Source organism: Heloderma suspectum, chromosome 1 (assembly GCF_057233095.1).
Source record: "Heloderma suspectum isolate Gila_16-S chromosome 1, 16-S_ref, whole genome shotgun sequence".
Classification (NCBI taxonomy): domain Eukaryota; kingdom Metazoa; phylum Chordata; class Lepidosauria; order Squamata; family Helodermatidae; genus Heloderma; species Heloderma suspectum.
The window spans coordinates 93,184,858-93,201,010 of record NC_139458.1 but is presented as its reverse complement, the minus strand read 5'-3'; the positions used below and the strand labels follow the sequence as shown (position 1 = coordinate 93,201,010).

Genomic DNA, 16,153 nt, shown 5'->3' with positions numbered 1-16,153 from the left:
ATAATGACAAGCTATAATAATAGTACTACTTCTTTTGGTACCAGGAGCAGCAGTTAAACATTTCATGTCTCCCTTCATCCTAACATCTCAAAATGTCACAAGGGGCACCTGTTCTCCGTGCTTGCTTGATTCCTCATTTTTGAATAGCATATTGTTGTTGAGTTTGCTTGGGGTTAGAATTACCAGCAGTCTGATCCAGTGATTTGGTTGGAGTACAGGAGCTTAAATGTAAATTTGGAGTCCCCATTAATTTCACTAAAATGAGCCAACCAATGCACACATCACTATTCCCATGAAGGTTAAGTTCTTCCATTGAAATTGGTGGGGATTCCTGAACATTTAAGAGACACATCTGAGGACATACACCAGGCTGGTGTAGACTGCCCAGTTGGCCAGAAGGGATGTGTCATCCTGTCCAAACAGCTAAAATTGATTGTACCTCACATTTCATGTTTTCATCAAAGGCTCAGAGCCCAGTCTTCATCACAGAGCTGCTACTTGTTCGTTAAGCTACATGCATGCAGTATCGAAAACCAGCTCTAGACTTACACCCCACAATAATTGCTTTGACACTGGTGACTGATTAACTGATTAACTACCAGCAAATTAACCATGCTGGTTTTGTTTATTTCATCTTATTTATTTAAGATGAAATAAACAAATTTCCCTTTCAGTGTAAAGATTCCAGGGCCATTTACAATAAAAACAATGACTTTCAAAAAATAATATTAAGAACAGCAGTATTTAAAAGCAGCATGAAAATCTAATCAGCAATTAAAACATTTTAAGCTTAAAATACTTTAAAAAGCCTAAGAGGACAAAACCGTCTTTCCCTGGTCCTGAAAGGTTTTCAGATTAGGCATTAGGTGAGGCTCCGTGGAAAGAGAGTTCCATGGATAGGGCGCCACAGCCATAAATGCTCTCTATTCAGTTGTCACCTGCCTCACCTTGGATGGCAGAGGAGCTTGGAGGTGGCTATAGTGAGATGACCTTGTTTGTTTATTGGATTGGTTTGATTTGTACCATACCCCTCTACCAAGAAAAATGGCAGTCAAGTTGGCTTACCATCATAAATAAAACTTGATTAAAACAATAATAAAACAAATGCATTAAAACACAATAAAAACCACAACTGTAACAGAATAAAAACATCATCCAATCCAACTGACCCACTTATACGCCAAAGGCCTGCTTGAATAAAGAGGTCTTTGCCTGCCAGTGGAGGCAACAGAGAGGGAACGAACCTAGCTTCCTTCAGCAGGGAGTTCCAAAGCCTGGGAACAGATACCAAGAAGGGCCTCTTTCGCATTGCCACCAAACGTGCCTGTGTAGGCGGCAGCCTCGAAAAAAGGGCCCTCCTTTCCCAGGCAGGTTCGTATGGGAGAAAGCAGTCTTTCAGGTAGCTTGGTCCCAAGCCATATCAAGCTTTATAGGTCATAGCCAGCACTTTGAATTCTGCTCAGAAACAGACCGGCAGCCAGTGAGGCTGTTGTAACAAGGGAGTTACGTGCTTTCTATAACCAGGCCTAGTCAACAGTCTGGCTGCAGCATTTTGGACCAGCTGAAGTTTGTGAACAGTTTTCAAAGGCAGCCCCACATAGACTGCGTTACAGTAGTTCAAACAGGATGTAACTAAGGCATATGTGAACATGGCCAGATCAGACATCTGTAGGAACAGGTTCAGTTGGCATACTAGCCTCAGCTGTGCAAATGCACTCTTGGCCACTGTAGTTCGACCAAGATAGTGGTCAATTCTTTATGTAATAGCAGAATCACATTTCATATCCAAAGTACAGCCTATAAATCAGGGATCCAGAACCTTTTGGCCCCAAGGGCCACATGCAGTGTCAGATGGGGGCCTGGGGGCTGCATGTGTGTGCACACACTCATAAGCACACACAGACATACACACACACACACACACACTTTTCCCATAAGCACGCACACACACACACATCATTCCCACACAGACACACTTTCCCTCAAACACCACCCCTCCACCTTGGCCAGGCCTCCCTTTTCCACTTACTTCTGAAGAGAGCACTCCTGGCACTCCTGTCAGCAGCAGCAGCAACTGTGGCACTCAGAGGGTTATAGAGCCCTCGAATAGCTGCTTCCAGAGTGTCTCCTAGAAGACGTTCTGGTCTCCAGCATTCAGAGGGTAAGTCCTCTGAGTGGTGGTTCCGTTCCTAGATGTAGTCTGGGAAGTAGGACCTCTGAGTGCTAGTTTCTAGAGCATCCTTCCGGCAGCAAGGAGCAGTAAAAATCAGATTACAATGGTAATTTCAGGGGTCATTGAGGGGCTGCAAACAACACCATGAGGGGCCGCATGTGGTCCACAGGTTGTGCACCCCTTGTTATACATCTAATCAGAACAATGTAAATCCGCAACCTCCTGAAAGAGTTCACAATCATGTTTGATTATGAGCCATACAATTACAAAGCTAATACAAAACACAATTAGTCAATGTTTTCTTCCACTACTGCATCTTCAATTAGTTCAGTGGGGCATGGCTCTCTTCATAGATTCTCTAGCAAATTTATTGTGTAAATAGGATGTTTGACCCAGGCTCACTGAGTTCAGATGTATGAATTTATCTTCATTTATTCAAGCTACATTAGGTATGTTGATAAGCAAGCTTTGCCCTATCCAAGTTCACATCAAATGGCCTTAGAAATAAGCCAAACAATTAATAATTGAGGGGGGAAATGGTTTATCTTATTTCCAAGCCAATCTGAATTTCACCTGTGCCCAGCAAGAAGATCATCTAAGCTTCCTCCTATATAACCAGACCCTTTCCACTTACCAATCCCTCCCAAATTCCTTCCCCCAATCCAAACCAACTTTGACACTCCAGTGTCACTGCTGGCAAGTAAGAGGAAGGGAAGGAGAGGCCTTCCCCACCCTTTTGGTAGCTATTACTCTGCATAGCAATTTGCCAGGCCAGATGTAGCCCCCAGGAGATACAGTTTTCTGATACAGTTACAAAGACTTCTGTAGCTCTTGGGAAATCTACATTTTCCAGACACTGGAGAAGGGAGGGTGGGAGTGATAGCTTGCTACTGGTGGAAGCAGAGTGACAGCCTAGTAAGTCAGGAATGGGGGAGTGTTATGTGGCAGTGGGTATGTAGGAGGGTTTTGTGGCAAGTTGGGTGGGAGGAGAATTTGGGGTGAACATTATGAACCCTTGAAACTTAATTAGGCATTTCAGTGATATCACTAATTTAGAAATGACATCACACCAGATGTGACTGTTAGAAAAGATCACCTAAGTGATATACTGTAGGAGGATTGCTCCTTTGGATACTTGAGACACTGTTGCTAGCTCTGCATATTTTCAGTATAACATCTCCCCTAATCCACTACATTTTTCTTATCTCCTTGCACAAACAGAACTGTCGGTAACATGGAAACAAATGAGAATGTCCCTGCTTACTAGGAAATCTGTATACACACTGGATCATATATAAGAGGATGCTTGAATAGGGATCTTTACTGAAAGGGGTAACCCTGAAAGGTGGCAAATAAATAACCAAATAAATAAAACATGTATATGACAAAGCATAGCAAAGGGCATTAGACAAATTAATGGAGGATGATAACTCCAGTATCAGAGGCAGTATAGCTACGTACACAAAACGAGCAGGAGGGTGCTGTTGCATTCTTGTCCTACTTGTGAGTTTCCCACAGGCAGTTGGTTAGTCATTCTATGAACACCAGGCTGGACTAGATTGACCCCTGGTCTGATCCAGCATGGCTCTTCTTATGTTCTTAAGGCCTCTCAGAATTTCATCCTGGACATTAGATTATTTAGGTTAGGGTACTTATCACTATTTTAACTATTCTTTATTGTAAGGAATTCTGATTCTTTTTTAAAGGAAGAAACCACCTTATGGGACCCTTTTCCCCAAAGGGTTCTTTTTCTAGTCAAGAATTTTACATACTAACCCTATAACAAAATAGTTGGGCAGTCCCTCTCAAAGTAATGTGTATATGATAAAGCATCTAGAACCACTATTCCAATTCTGCATCTTAAGCAGGAGGATTATTTTTATTTATACCTTGCCAGGCCTATAGGCTCAGGGTGGCTACATTTTATTTAAAGTAATTCTTCAAAATGAAAGATGTCAGTAATCCAAAGATAATAATTGTTAGTGAAAACCGGTCAGAATTTTAAAACAATGGAAACCTTTTTTTCTCCCTTGGGTAGGTAGACTTATGATGCTGCTAGTTAAAGGCAGATTTGTATTTCAGGCATGATGAAGTTCTTGTTAGTTCTCTTCTGTGCCCATTAATTTCAAAATTCAATTTTTGCTGTAGATAAGTGCTGTTTTCTGATGTTAGGATATCTCATTTGTTGTGGTACACCAATAGGAAATTGTGGCCTTCCTCTGTCCTGTTGTACTAATAATGAGGCATAATACTATTTTAACGTTCTGTGCCAACCAACCTTTCCTCCTTTCTCTGGGAGTACATAAATCATGTGCATCTTAAATACTCTAAGAACATTATTTTGTTGCTTATGTATTGCTCCTCCCCCTTTATAAAAATGTATGTGAAAAGTTAAAGTCCCTGACCGTGATGACTACTGTTGCATAGTAGTGCACCCAAATAAAGCAAGCTCTCGTATGTCATGCTATGGTTACTTATGCTAACATGCCTTTGGGGATAGTTTCCATTTTCAAAACTGTACAGTAGAATACCGAAATGTGTTATGAAAAAAGTGTTACGTTATGTGGTCATAAATCTTAGAAGCACTTTGTGATACAGTTTTAACAGCTTCTTGTTTTAACTTACTGGTATGATTCCATGCACTGCTCTTGGGCGCATGAGAATTTTTGTCCATGTATGAGAGTTGCAGGCCTTTGGTTGAGGTATGAGACCTTTTGGACTCATATACAGATATTGTGCTGCCAGTAAATAAATAAACAGCACCTAATCTTGCTTCATTCTACAATGGTTATCTAGATGCCCTGCTTACACTACAAAGAATGGGAAATTTATCACTAAGTAACAGAATTCCCTTTTTTTCTCCATAGTGTCAGCAGGGAAGCCTGACAGCCAGGCTGTGTAGCAACAGTATAGTCCCTGAGCAGGAGATAATTAGTGTGTAGCAGAACAGCCAAGATTAAGAATATTTTGCCACTGAAGGCCGTTTGTGAGAGACCCACTTGTTTATACAGGAATGGCTAGCAAATGTGCAAGCTGACATTAAGGTAGCCGCTCCACAAATTTCTTTAATATAACTCAGAAAGCCACTAAAGCCATGGTGCTGTGATCCCCACCAGGGACTCGATACACATTCAGAATCCTTAGATTCGGAAGGGTTGAACAGGAAAAGGGACTGAGAGGCCCTAGGACCCATGCACTCTTCCTTCCTGGCAGGAGATGGGGACTTTTTTGTGTTCCTTGTTTCCACTATTACTTCATTTAACTGCATCGCAAACAGTTTGGACCTGGGAGACAATTTGTCAGTCAGATGTGCTCTTGAACCTGGATCAGTGTCCCAGGACTGAACAGAGAATAACTTCATCAGGGGTGGTTGAGAATGGGTAAGAGTCCTGAACCCTCTTGTGGCCCAGCTGGGGTGCTTAAAGCCTGAGCGGGTTTGTTCACACTCTGGGAGTCAGTTGCTCTGCTGAATGGCTGATCCAGGCTAAGGCATCAAAAATGGCACCCATCCCAGAAACCATTTAGCTGGCTGGGGCACAATCTACTCTATTCTTCACCAGTATAGAGTACTGAGGAGTTAGAGCTGTAATGATGGCTCATGGGCATGCCAAATATTCTTCAGTTGGCTGGGTAGATACGTTTTTGCACCAAGTGGTATCTGCTCACCACTTGGGGGAGTTGACGTGCTTTTCCCACCCAATATGCAACTGCCTTAGCTGCAACTGCAGGCCAGGTGAGATGGCAGTAATGGGGCTTACAGTGAGCATAAGAAATCCTCCCTGGGCCCCTGACTTATTGTAATTTGGAGGTGGATTGGCAGGATTGCCTCCTTTCAATGAGACAGGGCCAGTTTGGACAGGCAGACATCCTTCTTCCTGGATAATGTTTTTGTTACAAGGCCTAAGCCACTACTGCAATGTGCATTCTCAGTTGTCAGCTGTCCTACTGGCACTAAGAAGAACAGAAAGACATGGTAACATATTAGCTGGTAAGTATGAAAAACATCAAATATGTCTGTCAAGCCTCTTATATTAAGTGAATTTATTTATGGCAATATGTCACCATCCCTCTTCCCATCACAGAGAGAAGGAGCACATCCAGTAATTTTGGAACTCCATTCCCATAAAGACACAACAAAGCCCACGTTTTTAATGGTTTTTGTTGTATCTTTTCTTCTTCCTCTTCAAATAAATAATATAGTTTAACCAAACAAAATAAAAACACATATACAAAGGTTGGCATATCTTCTGTCCACCATTGTGAAGCTCTGCTTCTTTTATCTGTATCTTATCTGTATAAAGATATCCTATGAGTTTTGAAAGAGCTTTCTGCTTCCCCTCCTCAGTTTTTGTCATTTTTCCTTCCAGGAGCAATATTGATGATAACATTCCCAGGCAAATATTACTTGCTGCATTGCTGATATGCACTTGTTTGCAAATTGAGTGTTCCAGATTTCTAATAACAACAGAACCTCTTATTTTGAATATTAACTTCTACGATGTGAGAGGAAGAGGGGTATAACCCCTTATACATCAGCACTTGGAAATAAGGTTTTGCATAAATTTTATTTGTAGGAGCTATATAGATAATACATTGTATAATTATTGTACAGTTATGATTAGAAGTTCATTTTAGCATTTATAAGCCACCTGTCAGAGATTAACCCTCCCAAAGTGGTTCACAACATGAGCATTCAGTTATAACCTATTACAAATCCTAAAACCACAATTTATAAAACACTTAAACATCCAAAAATAAGAGCAGTAATTAAACAATATCAACAGAAAATATATAAATATATAAACAAGCAGCAAAGCATACAAAGTTAAAAATTAACACTACGATAGTACTAAATACAGCTAACACTAAAATATCAATTAAAAGCAGTTTGGAATGAAAAGGTTTTCAATGCACCCGCCTAGGGCTACCACTGAAAAGTTCCTTTAACTAGTATCCATCACTCCGATACTTCTTGATGGCAGGCCCACAAAGAGAGCCTCATCTGAGGCTGATCTTAAAGTCTGGGCAGGTTCATATGGGTGCAGGCAGTTCTTCAAATAATGTGGTCTCAGACCTTTCAGGTCTTTAAAGGTAGCTACCAATACTTTAAATCAGTCTGAAAGGAAACTGGCAACAAGCAGCGCTGATACAAGTTGGGTATTATATGCTCCGATTGTCCAGCTCCCATAAATAATTGTGCGGTTGCATTCTGCACCAGTTGAAGCTTCCAAACTATATTCAGTGGCAGCCCTGCATAGACTGAATTAGAGTAATCTAGTCTTGATATAACCAGGGCATGTATGACTGTGGCAAGATCAGTTTTCTGTAGATAGGGTCATAGCTGGTGAATCAGTCTATGCTGATAAAAGGCACTCCTAGTTACTGGTGCCATCTGTACTTCCACCAGCACTGCTGAATCCTGGAGAAACCCTAAGCTGCAGACTTGGTCTTTCAGGGGGAGTGCAGGCCCATCCAGAACCAGTTGCACATCTCCATCCTGATCAGCAGACATACCCACCCACAATACCTTCATCATATCTGAATAAAGTTTCAGCTTGTTTGCCCATATCCACTCCAAAACTGTCTGCATACATTTATTCATGGTTTCCACAGCTTCCCTGGGACAGGTAGATGGAATGGGAGTTGCATATCATCCACATACTAATGACACTTTAGCCCAAACCTCTGGATGACTTTACACAGTGGTTTCATGTAGATGTTAAACAGCATGTAATGCCTGAACAGGCCTTGGGTGTCCTAACAGATTTTGTTTGTTTCTGCTTTCTGGGCTGATTTTCGACCTTGGTCACAGGATGCTGAACGTTTCTAAATCATCCTGACACTATCTTTTTGGAGAATGAAACCGTATGGACTGCTTATCTGACTGAATCTCTTCCCTTGAGCATTCCTTGAAAAGAATGGTGTTCATAAAAGTAATATACCAGAGCAGATAGATGTGCTAGCAGTTTTTTAAAGAAGCCCTTCCTGAAAATATTCCTTTGAATGACTACACTACATTTAAAAGTGGATTAAAATACACTTTACAGTATATCTAAATCACGCTTAAGCTAGCAGTATTTCTTGCCAACTGCAGCTGACTCTGCAGGCTCATTAAACCCTTGGATTGTAACGGAGTCTTATTATCACTCTGCTTCCTGTCCCATACAAACCAATAGCCTATAGTACTGACACAGCATCTCTCTATTAGTTAATTTGCTATTTTTATATAAGGTCAGTTATGTTGTTTCTGTGTCATCTCAAACTATTACATGTAAATGGAAAATCAAGTGGCATGTTTCCTGCACAGAAAGATTTTCCCTGCATATGTTCTCCTCACCTCTGTGTTTGTCCCACCACATCACCCTTATGAGGCACCCATGAGGTTTGAAACCCTGTGTTGATCTTGCAAGCCAGGTATACGTCTGACCTAAGTGACTTCTGGAAAGGCCCCACATGTTGGTAAAATGGTGTATCAGAGTTCTTCATTAAGGAACATTGTCATTTGTAAACCAGTTGCAACCCTCTGGTACAGCTAAATAGAGTGTTGTTTGGACCTGAGTGAACCAGGTACAAATCCCCAGTCAGTCATGGCATTCTCTGGGTAGCCTTTAGTAAAGGCTGGATCATGCAGAATCTGGGCTGACATATGTCCAGGCTGGCATGCAAGCCAGCATGGGCTGTGTTTTTGCTACAACTATCAGGGGCTGGGGGGGTTGTGTGAAGTGTTCCAGAGGCACTGCTCCCCTAGACTGCCTCACAACACCTTTTCTGGTAACAAATCATTTAACCATTGTGAAATATCATGCACCTCATGGGCATCTCTTGATGTTATCAAAGCCCTTCCTTTTATAGCTCTTAAATTTAATTTTAGAACTTCAACTTAATATTCATGTGTTCTTGGCTTATTTTTTCACTTTGCTGATATTCCCCTTTTTTTTTTTCTTCCACACTGAAACTGGGACAGAAGAGGTGCTCAAGATAATTATCCAGCATTGTAAGAAATAAAAAGGAGAGAAGGTGAAAGGTGAAGTTCTGGGTCTTCATTCTGATGAGTCAGTATGCAATCATCCTGCAGCGCTAAGCAATTGCTGAAATGGACTGTGCAGCAACTTGCATTGCTCTTGCAAAGTGCAGTCAGTATATAAGAAAGGTTTTACGTGGACTAAATTAGTGGTTGGCACTACATTGAGAAACGTGTTCCTTGATGACTGTTAGAACCTCACACTGTATATCTAGGTCTTACAGACCTTACCGATAAACAAAAACAATTAGACAAATTTATGGAAGTCAGATCTATAGGGAGATGGCTTGTACTGAGTCAGATGCAAGGAACTGAACCTGAGATCTTCTGCATGCAAAGTATGTCTCTACTACTGAGCTGCTGCTCTTCGCAGCTAATGGCAAATCAATAGCTAATCAATAGCCATTAGCTGTGATGGCTAAATGGGACATCCATGTAGTATTCATCTGAATCCCAGATGCTGGAAACAAATAATAGGGAGTGGCCATCACCTTTATACCCTCTTTACCATCATTCAGAGGCATCCAGGTACACACCATTGGAATCAGAATGCTGGACTAGATGGATCTTTGTGTGTTACATTTTGCGTTCTGCAGACATTTTTAGCTTCCACTACAAATATCCAAAGCTAGTTCAGGAGCATATCCCTTTATTCTGTGGCATGTATTTTTAGGGTTGCTTTCTGCTGGAATGCCTGAGTATCTGAGTATCATCAACCCTGTAGGTGCTGCTCAGCAAGTGAGAGAGGCTTGTTGCCCACCCTGTCCACACTCCCCTGCTCAGGGAAGTTTAATGGAAGCACTGAATTAAGCCGCTGTACTTTATCCTACACCTGTTCCCTCTCACCAACCATTGGGATATTGTGAATGCTTGAAACAGCGCTACTGCGCTTCTCTGAATGGGAAATACAGGCTACAAACTACGCCTGGATAAAGCAGCTACTCTGCACTAAATCGGCCATGTAGATTGGGCCCAAGACTGTCTCCATAACCTTTAAAGCACCATCAGGATGTGTGGGGCACAGAGTACAATGTCAGACCCCCTTTTTTATGAGCTGTACCAGGTTCAGCAGACACTTCTGGAAGAGAAAGTAAATACAGCCCATTGTACTGTCAAGTGCTTACTATTATTACAATAATGAGCTTAGCTATCTAACAGGAGGTACAGCACTCTCTAAAAATCTCTTCCTGAATAGGCTGCCCCCTGCTCCTAATCAGTTCCTGTGACTTACATAATCCAGACTCCAAAAGAGTTCATTGCCACCTAGCCCTAATTAATAAGATCAGTACTGTGACTCGAGCCTATTACGGGCAAAAGTTACTGAAGAACAGAGTTCTTCCTTCTGGATTTTAATGGGTCTTTGAGCAGGAGGTGTCACCCCTAGACATACCTGTCTTCTGAGTTTATCCCTGAGAACACACTCACACTTACTTTACATTATTCTAATGAGTTATGAAGCACTAAGAAATGTTAGAAGCCACAGGGCCACCTGGAGCTCTGACCTAGCTGTTCTGGATACTACTTCTATACAAAAAGAAAATGTGCTAACCAGCAGCCTTAGTGATTTGGCTTTTGTCATCACCTGTAACCTTCTAAGCAGCAGCTACATCTTTGAACTTATTGGAATTTAAATGTGCTGCTAGAGTGGTATCTTTCAATGGAGATGGACAGCCACTTGTGTTCTTTAAAGGTGCAGATGCCTGCTCCCATTATATATTTCAAAAGCTTTTAGCCCTGATGAAATGTGAAACAGCTGGATTGGTGCAGAGGCTTGAGACAGACAAAGTAATGGCCTCTCTAATTCCAGTGTCTACGAGACTTAATACAAGTGGTCGTAGACCTTTTTAATAATTTTAAGATGGTGTAATTTGTTCATGGTTAATAAAACAGTCTTATGAGTACACCCTGTAATGTTTTCCATTACCAGCCTTCTGTTCAGTTTTAACTATTCACAGACCTCTTTCTTATACATACTTTTTCCCTCGGAGCTTCTAGTCTGCACACTCAGCATGTTTCCAGATAATGAGGTTTAATAGGCAAAAATGGTTTTGATGAACTTGCTCTACCTAGTGCCATTAGAATACATTGGTCCTGCTAAGGAAACCAGAGAAGAACGGGAGCTGTATGAATTGGAGTTAATTCAGCTTGCCCACACTGAACTTTGTCGTAAAACAGAGCAAACAGTACTATACATTTTCCCGTGTCAAACTGACTCTTCACAGAGAAATGCTCCACCTGCATTACCAGAAAACGTAATTCAGTTGCTTCGTCTGCAATGTATAAATGTTTGCTGAGAATTATTAGAGCAGAACTAAAAGACCATACGTTTCCCTGAAACTGTAAATTGAGTATCCAGACAAAATGCTGCCAGAGCTCTTATTTCCGTCTCCTGCCACAGTGTGCTATATCCAATTGCCACCATCCAGTGAGAGCAACCCACAAGCAACATATATGGCTCTGTCCTCCTAGGGGCTGCTAAAGGATGGTGCAAATAGGACAGTGCCAGTCATTGTTGGACATCACACTAGGCTCTCAGCCAAGGGGTGATCAGGGCTATCAGAATTGGTAGTTCTGGTCTAACTTAAGCATTGGCTGCTATGCTCTGTTCCTGTTCTCCTGTTTCCTGGGATGACAGTGCTAATGTGAGTGTGTGTAGAATTCAAACAGTACTGCTCGCCATCTCATTCTGTCAAGCTAGTCACTGCAAAGGATATCTGGTTAAAGGAGTGAGCAAATGCATGAGTTATTCTTCTTGCAAAACAGTATGTGAAAACTAATTATATTTCCTCCCAAATGTTCTTGAGTTTCGTAGTTCAACAAAATTATGTATGGTCTTCTGTTGATTAAGGTAGAGCTGCTTCTAGATGTGGTTGCCGGCCTGGGGTGATTTGTTTGTTATTATTAATGTTATTATATTATTAACATTTATATACTGCCTTATTTTCTAAAAAGCCATCAAAGCAGTGCACAGCTATTTAAAACAATAAAATCTTAAAATAATGTAAATAAGAACATTAAAAACATTAAAGCATTAGAACCTTAAAACTACTACATAGTTTAGAAGTCTGTATTAAAAATATGTGTCTTCATACCCTTTCTAAAAGCCAAGAGAATGGGGGCAGTTGTAGCTCCTGTGAGAGAGAGCCCTTTCATGCATGTCCGACAGACAGCCTTTGTGGGTAATGGTGCCCTCAAAAGGGCCTCTCCTACAGTTTTTAATATCCAGGGAATTCATAACAAGACAGGTGGTCTGTTAGATAGCCAGGTCCTACGCCATTTAGCGTTTTAAAGCTTAATACCAACACCATAAATTGAGCCCAGAAAGCAGTTGGTCCTTCAAAAAAGTGTAGGTCTTTCAAAACAGGTACAATGCTCTGCACCCATTAGCAGCCTAGCTGCTGCATGTTGCACCAATTGAAGCTTCTGGTGCTCTTCAAGGGTAGCCCCACATAGAGCACATTGCAATAGTCTAAACGTGATCTAACCAAGGCATGGATAAGAATGCCTTGTAAGAATGACCTGGTTTGCACAACACAGCAGCACATCATGGGTTAATTTACTCTCAAGGAACTGTGGCTCATGCTGGCCGCCAACTGGGGATTATTGTATCCATATGAACCCAGCTGGTGGGGTTATATGAGAGCAAAACAACCTTCATATAGCCCTACAACAGACAGTAGGTTATGCGAGGGTTGTTTAGCCCTCAAATAACCCCCATCAGCCAGATTCTCATGATACAGCATTCCCCAGTCAGGGGTTGCAAATTCATAATGGCAGCTGGCATGCACAGCAGCTCCTCAAAGGTAAATTAATCCACAGTGGGCTGTCGTGTTGTGCAAACTGGCCCACCATCTAGGAAGGGTTGCAGCCAGTGCACCAAGCATAATTGTGCAAAAATAATCCTTGCTGACGCCACCACCACCACCTGAAGATCCAGAGACAGCATAGAATAGAGGCACACTCCCAAATTATGAACCTGATCCTTCGGGGGCAAACCCCTTCCAGGATATCTACCAAGCAACAACACTTCCATCCTGCCTGGCTTAACTTCAGCCTGTTCATCCTCATCCAACCCATTATCAAAACCCAGGCAACATTCAAGGGTTTCGACTGCTTCTTTGATGTCAGGTGACAAACAGCAACAGAGCTGAGTGTCATTAGCATATTGGTGGCACCTTATTCATGGATGCTGCAAATGATCTCTCCCAGCATGTACGTGTTAATAAAGATGGCAGCACTTGTGAATTCATTGCCATGCTTCAGCCCTTATTTGTCATAGTGCAGTTGCACAGGAATCTAAACTGCTGTTCCATTTCTTTTTTCTTCTTATAGACCCATGTGGTGGTGCTGAGATGAGTGGATGTCCCACATGGATGTTTCTTTACTTAAACATTATTTCAAGTTAAAGAAGAGAATGTCAGGATCAGAAAATGCTGGGTTCTGTAGTAAGCCTTCAACATGGTCTATAGCAGGAAATACATTTTTCATTAATAGTGCCACAGGACACTAGTGACTCTTACTTAGCATTTCTTCAGAGAGACCCAACAGAGCAAAGTATGACTAATGTTCCCAAATCATATTTTTTCTTTCTTTCTTAGCTAGCAAGGCAAGCATTATTTAAATACAAATGTTTAAATTTAAATAATGGAATACATTTAAAATCCACTGTCTTTCCTGACTGGGAATTTTTTGAAGTTTCTATGGAATGTGCAGCTTGCATTTAACCAAGCAGAGAGTTGCAGGTATGAAATTTTAAAACTGGGAAGGAGGCTAGATTTTGGCTTTAGGATATTTGGGCAAAGAGCTTCTTCTTGTTAAATCCCAGGAAACCATTTTCAAGCTTTATAAAGCTGTTGAAATGTCTGAATTTCTCTTTGTTACCAGCTGATATCCTAATGACCTTTATCAGGTAGCCTGTTGCTTACCAGAATCAAAAAGGGCTAACAAAAGAAATCAGTAGCCCAGAGCTTTTACTGGATTCATACAGTGCCGTGCAAATAAAAATAAAAATGGGGGGAATGGGATTTAATCCTTCATTATTATTTCCCTTCCTTGCATCCCTTCGGTTTTGCTAAAAAAACACAACCTTTTTTTTCTTTAAAAAATGCAATGGAACAGTTTGTTTCCTATGGGGAAGATGACGCAGGTAGCACTGCATGGTCAAAACCAGTGACTAACACAGAATTGTAAACGGTTATTCTCCTGATTGTGTGTAGCAGCCTTCTCCAAACTGGTGCCCTCCAGAAATGTAGGACTGCAGCTCCCATCATCCCCAGCCAGTATAGTCATTCTGGCTGGGGATGATGGGGTTACCAAGTTGTGGAAAGCTGGTCTATAGCAAGGAGGATTCACCTGCAGGTAACTAGGCTGAGAAACTGTACAAACAATAGGTAGGGCTGGTGGGCTGTTGATTGTTGTGGACGTATATGTTGGATTAGCATTGCATTGAGATTCAGGCATGACAAATTCTGTCCTAAGCCTTACTGCATGGCAACTGGATGCGACTTTTCTCGCTCAACTGTTTACGAAATGCTAAATCATGAGTGCTGCTACAAGGCTAAAATAAAACTTATTTTCTTTCCTGTTGAGTTTCCTTTCCCTCCACCATCACTGAGCACATCTGTTCAAAGCAAAAATGTCTGAGGCAGGCGAGAGGAAATGCACAATTTCAGTCAGATGATCTTAATTTTGTGTGCTTGTGTTCTTGATAAGCTCATTTTCTACGCTTCCTAAAGGAGAAGGAAAACTCACCTGGAAGCCAGCCAGGCAGTGGTATATTAGCAAGAATACATCTAGGGAAGAGAAGTGCAGACACTCTTCCACAGAGACTAACCTTACTTTTCTCCTTTCCTCTCCCTTGCAGAAGCTGACAGCAACCAGAATTATGTGACTACGGAGCCTCAGCTGATCTTCTATCCCAGCATTACCTATGCAATTATTGGCAGCTCAGCCATTTTTGTACTGGCAGTGGCCCTCCTCGCCCTCATCTTGCACCACCAGCGAAAACGCAACAACCTCATGACTCTTCCGGTACATCGATTGCAGCACCCCGTCCTCCTCTCCCGGCTAGTTGTCCTTGATCATCCACATCAGTGCAGTGTCACCTACAACGTTAACAATGGGGTCCAGTACATGTCCAGCCAGGCCTACCATAGGCCACCAGATTTAGACTCTCCACCATCTTATTCGGAAGCTGTGCTAGACCAAAGGTACGTTCAGCATGCGTGCAGTCTGGCATTAAAACAATATAAAATGGCCGTCGCTTCTAAACTCTTTGGCATTGTTATTTCTGGGTATACTGCTATTCCGACACACACTTCTCTTTCATAGCATACAATGTTGTGACTGTTTTCCTGTAAACATTCCCACGCCATTCTTACTCCTTTTATACTGATGTTTGTATTTAGGTGCTTCACACAATGCTGTAATTTTAGTTATTTAGACCCAATAACTAGCTGATAGTACTGAGTTGCATTTATAATAGGTCGAATATCTACTATATTGAGGCTGGTTTCAGATGGTCATCTCCTTTGAAATGTCAATTGTGGCAGTTTGGAATCTGATTTTTAAAAAATGGCTTTTCCCTTATTGAAATATGATGTAAATATATGGAGTAAAAAAAAATTGGTAATACTTACTATTTTAACCCTTTAACATTAATTGGGGTTACTTGAGTTTAAAGATCATTATAAGCGATTCCCCTGCCGTAGTGTTCTAGTCCAGGTAGCCTTGGTCCAGCCCCAGTAATGTGCAATTCTGTCTCCACATAATAGGGAGAAAAGGCAGTCTTATTACAGAGGGTTGGGTTTGCTGCTACTTTTTAAAAATCAAAAGAGATGTTGGCACTACTGTGGGAATAGAGGAGTGCAGAACCTTTGAAGAACCAAATAAAGTATAAAATATACAAACTCTGCAAAATGGGTGGAGTGTGATTAGCAGGGGTTAGAGGGAAGAGGATA

The 16,153-nt window shown here is 41.5% G+C and overlaps 1 protein-coding gene across 13 annotated transcripts in view; it reads left to right on the top strand.

The window, feature by feature from the left end:
- LDLRAD3 (low density lipoprotein receptor class A domain containing 3) overlaps positions 1–16,153 on the top strand; it is a 357,700-nt gene that overhangs the window by 209,840 nt on the left and 131,707 nt on the right. For all 13 annotated transcript variants that reach the window (XR_014790386.1, XR_014790392.1, XR_014790391.1 and 10 more), the window contains one exon: positions 15,058–15,403. Coding sequence is in view for 5 of the 13 variants with exons in the window: in XM_084851213.1 (XP_084707339.1) it covers positions 15,058–15,403 (346 nt within the window). In the remaining 8 variants the exon portion in view is untranslated. The remainder of the gene's footprint in view (positions 1–15,057; positions 15,404–16,153) is intronic.